This window comes from Rhinopithecus bieti, unplaced genomic scaffold, assembly GCF_001698545.2.
Source record: "Rhinopithecus bieti isolate Rb0 unplaced genomic scaffold, ASM169854v2 scaffold_947, whole genome shotgun sequence".
In the NCBI taxonomy this organism is placed as follows: Eukaryota; Metazoa; Chordata; class Mammalia; order Primates; family Cercopithecidae; genus Rhinopithecus; species Rhinopithecus bieti.
This window is the reverse complement of record NW_016803664.1, coordinates 529606-535945: the sequence shown is the minus strand read 5'-3', so window position 1 is coordinate 535945 and position 6340 is coordinate 529606. Positions and strand designations below refer to the sequence as shown.

At 36.3% G+C, this 6340-nt stretch overlaps 1 protein-coding gene across 3 annotated transcripts in view; it reads right to left on the bottom strand.

The window, feature by feature from the left end:
* Positions 1 to 927: 927 nt before the first annotated feature.
* BNIP2 (BCL2 interacting protein 2) overlaps positions 928 to 6340 on the bottom strand; it is a 32887-nt gene continuing 27474 nt past the window's right edge. For 2 of the 3 annotated variants that reach the window (XM_017895956.1, XM_017895970.1), the window contains one exon: positions 928 to 5723. In XM_017895956.1, the coding sequence (XP_017751445.1) occupies positions 5672 to 5723 (52 nt within the window). In that variant the 3' untranslated portion in view covers positions 928 to 5671. The remainder of the gene's footprint in view (positions 5724 to 6340) is intronic. The other variant, XM_017895962.1, reaches the window with a different exon arrangement.

Sequence of the window (6340 nt, the reverse complement as noted above, 5' to 3'; positions counted from 1 at the left end):
TGTGACTGTTCATAAATAACTTTTGAGAGAAGTTATATTTAAAATTTGCATCTAATATGCAAGAGAAATACTTCAATATGAATTTCGAGTTTGCAAAATCAAACTATTTCAGGTGTCAGGGTGCATGGTACACTAACTGGCTTAAATGCAACAGTAATGTGTAGAGCAGTTTATCCTACAAAATAGCTGAATAGTGATTAAAGATTGCGTGGGAAAAAAAAAACCCACAAAAAACCCACAAAATATTTACCAAGTGGTATCAGCTGGAACCTCTGAGCAGGTCTATGAACTAAACAAGTTCTTATTTAAGCTGTTTTCATTTTAAGCCACTCATGGTTTCATCCTTGGCTTCCCCATTAATTAAAAAAAATTCTCAACTATGAAACACAAAGTTTCATTATTGTTTTTATGTTAAAATAAAGCAGGCTGGGACAGGCGCGGTGGCTCACGTCTGTAATCCCTGCACTTTTGGGAGGCCGAGGCGGACAGATCACGAGGTCAGGAGATGGAGACCATCCTGGCTAACACGGTGAAACCCGTCTCTACTAAAAAAAAAAAAATAGAAAAAGTTAGCCGGGCGTGGTGGCGGGCGCCCGTAGTCCCAGCTACGCAGGAGGCTGAGGCAGGAGAATGGGGTGAACTTGGGAGGCGGAGCTTGCAGTGAGCCGAGATGGCGCCACTGCACTCCAGCCTGGGTGACAGACTCCGTCTCAAATAAATAAATAAATAAATGAATGAATGAATGAATGAATGAATAAATAAATAAATAAATAAAGCAGGCTGAACTCTCTAATCCCCAAAGAATAGAAGCACTCAGACTACAGAAAGGGAACCAAGTGTAGAGGTCTGAAGTTATTTAAGAGGTTTACAGGATAATTCAAAGCAAAAATTTAGTAGCATAATGAAAGAAAAATGTGATAAAAGACGAACGTTCCAATTAATTTATTTAAATTCATTAATGTTGCAAAAAATATGATGTGCAACAAATCAAGACACAAGTTATATTCCTAACAGGTCAAAGAAAATATTACATCTCCTTAGAAAATCATGACCAACTCTAGTATTTCTTACAGGGACCACATTAATATCTTGCACACACAGACATCAGAACTGAATTTCTCACAATGTAAAATGACAGTACTAGGCTGGGCAACATCATCCTAAGAGTAGGAAAACATCACAGTACATTAATTTTGCCTAAATGACAGCAATGAACTTGTGGTAACAAAAGTATTTTTGAAATAGGTATCAAAGTGCGTTAAGGTCTTAACAAACTCTGAATTGTGTTCTGTGCGAATAGTGCTCCAAGGGCTGTGCAAGTCAGTGGCCCTGAACACCATCAATATTTACTAGCTAGGTTTACACAAATAAACAAGCAACTGTTAAAGGGACATTAAACTTTACAAAGTCCACATACAAAAAGTGCTGTGTAGAAGCTGATGCATGTTATTTTCCAAGTTCCTCCTTCGCCAAACTGCATAAAAATTTCCAAGTTCCTCCTTAGCCAAACTGCATACAAATTTCAAAATGCAAATGTTTTAACTTCTTGTAGGATGTCTTAGAATCATGTTTTATTCTAAGACATCCTACAAGCCTAATATCATTAATTTGAAAGCACGAAATCATTTTCATTTGGTGCTTAAGTGCTTTATGTGAACTTTTCAAAGCATTTTACTTAGTTCTCAAAACATAAGTAGGTCTACTATAAATTGTTGCAACAAACTTTTAAATTTTATTGTCACTCCTTACTGTTGTTAAACATGCCATACTACTTTAATTTCAATTATCATTTAGAACTTCAAAGGAAAGTGACATAACTGGGTCTCACCACTGATTTGATTCTAAATTCATTCAGAATCTCAAGAAGGGCAGAGGGGGATGTTTGCCAGGTAATTCTTTTGTATTAGAACATTGAGTAGATAATACCCCACTTCCATCACCAGTTGGCCTTCCCATTCAAGTCTAAGTTCTTGACTCTTTCTCCCAGCAACTCAAACTACACACTTCCTATGACCTATGACAAGAGAGACTCTTTAACAGCAAAATAGGCCTAACTTGTAAGTACATACATTAATACCTTTTACTGTATCCCGCTCAGATTTGTGGTCCATTTCTCAAATGTCCATATAGGATTAGAGAAAAAAACAGGCATGAAAACAAAATAGAATGGTGTAGCAATCTCTATTTTCAGCTTATCTCCTAATCCCGTTTGCTTGAGCAAGTTTAACACTTCTCTGCATATAACATGGGAAAAGGAAGGATGAACCTACTGTCACATCTCTACCAACCTCATCAGGAAACTGGCCTGTTCTATCTGATATGTCCTAATGCTAATTTATCACTTGAAGAAATATAAAAAGCCACTTCTGTATAAAACACATTTCCAAATTCCCTGAGCATTCACATAAACGGCCAAATAGAAAAGTTATACAGTCTTTTAAAAGGCTTCTATCAAAAGCAGATCTCTTACCTTTTTAAATTCTGGAATTATGGTTGAAAAAATTCTAGCTACAGATATATGCTTGCCAATCAGCATATTTCAGTATTCAGTGCACTTACTAGTGAAGTCCATTTTGGAAGAGTAAATCAACGTTCAGCAAGAGTGAGATATGAAAAGGACACACGTGGCCAGGCGCGGTGGCTCACGCCTGTAATCCCAGCATTTGGGAGGCTGAGGCAGGCAGATGGCAAGGTCGGGAGTTCGAAACCAGCCTAGCATGGTGAAACCCTGTCTCTACTAAAAATACAAAAATGAGCCCGGCATGGTGGCGTGTGCCTGTCATCCCAGCTACTCAGGAGGCTGAGGCAGCAGAAATGCTTGAACCCAGGAGGCAGAGGTTGCAGTGAGCCAAGATTGTGCCACTGCACTCCAGATTGGGTGATGGAGTGAGACTGTGTCTCCAAAAAAAAAAAAAAAAAAAAAAGGACACACATACAGTGGCATATTAGGTGACAGCTATGTAATGTCTTTATCCCTTTATAAAGGTTTGCTTTCTCTTACTTCTAGTTTTATCACTTTCCAATGACTCTGCTAGACCCTACTTAGAATCATATTTCTTCATATCTCCCTCTGAGTTAGACTGTTAGGCTTAAATTGTGGGGTGAATAGAACATCTTCCCTTGGTGCTTGCCTAAGAGTACGCTCAAGCAGAGCACAGAATCAAATTATTTCACATGAAAAACTTCTGACTAAAAAAGGGGCACTTAGAGCCTAGTGACAGAAGCATCAAAATAAGCCAGTTAAATTAGATCCACGATCCCAACAGAAAGATAAAAAGTACAATCACATATCCTTTCACCTCAGTCAGTAATGGGAAATTAAAATGGAATAATATGGGAAAATGTTGCATAGCTATAGATTAGAAACAACAGACTTAGTGCTCTTCCTCTAACCTACTAGTTATGATCTTAAATTTTATAAAACATTTATTGTGGGTACATCTCTATACCACATTCCATTCAGGTGTAGGTTAAAGCAGGTATCCCTTTAGTTCACTGATTCACAGCACCTCATTTTCATTATATCCCAGGTGTTGTCACTGTTGTCTCTGAATTTTAATGGTTAACAGAACAGTCTTCTTCTACTTTTAAAAAAAAATTCAGAAAACATCACTTTTGCAACACGTATCTACCATTAGGAACAATGACTGCAAAATCAAAATCAAAACAACGCAAAAGAGTTGAAGTTCTTCTTCGTATTTTTTAAACTGAAGAACCAAGTACTTAATGTGGTAGAAAACCACCTATTAAAAACCTCAGCCCATTGTGAGCAAGGTAAAGATGTATAGATAAAGACTATGTTAAATCGTCTACCAATATAGAATCTAATGACAAATTCAATACAACTGTTCATACATAATCCTCATATGGTAAATTCAGAAGGAATGCCTAACTTGTTACTGTTAGTTTGCTTCTTCAACAAAAAGTGTTCCTAAGATGTGAGCAAGCAATAATGGTTTTGGCTCAATTCACTGTAATGACATTAGTTCAGGATCTGCCAAGAGCTGCTGGATCCGGGTTAAGTCAGGAGGCTGCTGAGGAATGTTTCATCCTGGGAATCCTCCAGCATCTCTCTCTTAGAACTGGTTTTAAGTTAGCATGCCAAGTTTAGGACTGAGGACAAAAAGTATAGGAAAGTTCCCTTTTGTAACAGAAGGCTTATAAGTACATGAGAATGGTAACAGCCACATGTGTGTTCAATCTAGGATAGAATAAATCCTAAAAGGTTAGCTCACATCCACTTCAATTTTGCTACCCTAGGCCACTGTTTTGCAAAATACCTTACAGGAAGGGTTGAAGAGTAGCCATGACCTTCAAATTTGGCAGGTATTATGCTTATCAGCTGTATATGAGTCTTTCAGGTAAATGACACAGTATTAGATCAATCTTTCAGGTAAATGACACAGTATTAGATCAATCTGTTGTTTTAGAAATAATTTTGTTGGTAATTAAACTTTCTGTTTGGAGGCACAAACACAATTTATTTCAATGTAAAGGTACTTACCAAATGAAACAGTTTAAATGCTTGTAACAAATGTGTTACCTAAAACAGCACAATATGATGATGCTCTCTCAGACTTACAAAATTAACCTAATTTATAGTATTGTCAAACATGATTTCATAGAAACTTGAATAAACACCAGAGCTAACTAGGTCAAACAACTACTGAGTTCAAATAATTGACATGGAAGTATTTTGGTAAAGTGCCCACAGTGAGAGCAGTTTAAAAGGCAGCCCCTGTTTTCTATAGAAAAAGTTGTGACAGTGAATAACTCATCACATTCTCTGCAATGCTACTCAGCACTCACACACACTCAGGGGAGCAATACCCTGGACACATAGCTTATTTCACATTAGTGAACAAACTCAAGATTTTTATAAAGTTCTGACTTGGGGCCAGAAGATAAAATGTCCCATATATACATATACACAAACCCCAATTCCTAGCCTCTTAAATCCTTTAGTTCTAAAATAGCTTTTGACTTGTCTTTAAGTTTAAAAAGGAAACAGTGTGCAATGCGCTTGCTTGCATTTGTACTTGCTGAATTATGAAACAATATATGTTAAATAAGAAAAAAATCTTGGGATGGTACTAATACACTTCAATTATATACATGATCTTTGGGTTCATGAGAATCAGTTTAACCGTCTGTTGCCTTATGAGAAACTTAATTTTCTAAGTTACCCAGGAAATGTATTTAACCATTTACAAAAACAAAAATTCTAATATGCACTTTACAAAATCATGGTCTTATTTATCTGCATATTTCTTCCATAAGATAGGTACACATTAAAAAATATTGCTCAATAACATAAAAATATATATTATTTCTTTCCCTTGCCATTTATGCATATAAATATTTCACGGAAGATGCATCATTCAATAAACAAATGCAAAAACTGCTTTATATAGTGTAGTTCTCTGCTATTTAGCAATACAAAATATAAAATAATAATACAGTTAGCTATTAAAGAGCTAAATTCAAGAGATTTGCAAACCAATACAGCAGTGAACAGTCCCTTGTATAATACAAAAGTCCATTATGAAAAAGTCAAGTCGGTTTTGTAACAGGTTACATAAAAATATGGGCCAATAAATGCATTATGAATGCAAAAACAGCACTGCTCCATCAGCACATTCTTCAGTCTTGTTTGGACTAGATGCCAAACTTACTGTTCACTTTTCGGTTCATCTTGTTTTCCATTAAGCTCTTGATCAACTCTGTTTAATGAAGAATATATATAATGAGAAACCAGCATCTGAACAATTTTCTTTCTAAAAATAATGACTATTTTAGCACAGAATATTACTCTGTTAAAGACGAAGCTTTGCAAAGAAGCAGACATAGTAAAAACAGTTACCAGACATCATTTCCCCAATCAGAAAAGAGAATTTTTAAAGGCAGGGGGACTCTGGCAAGCAATGTGACTGCTGTTTCTTTAAAGATTATAAAATACTTTACATACAAATGCATATAAACTTTCTTAGAAGTTCAAGTTACGTGGCATATTAAAATCTTGACCGGTAACTTGGCTGTGGTGAGGATCCAGGTGGTAAGAAACTGGCAGGAAAAACAACTCCCTCAAAAATGATTCTGTTAACTAAAATATGAAAGTGCCACAAATGCCACCAATTGATCAATCAATATTTTAAAACCCAGTGATAAAAAAATGCATCCTTATAGAACCCATAATTATTCTCCAAAACTTATTGGTACACAGTCCAGTCTGTGAATGCCTTAAATTTGTTTTGACAGTATGAAGCCTTAAGAATTTAACATTCGGCCGGGCGCGGTGGCTCAAGCCTGTAATCCCAGCACTTTGGGAGGCCGAGACGGG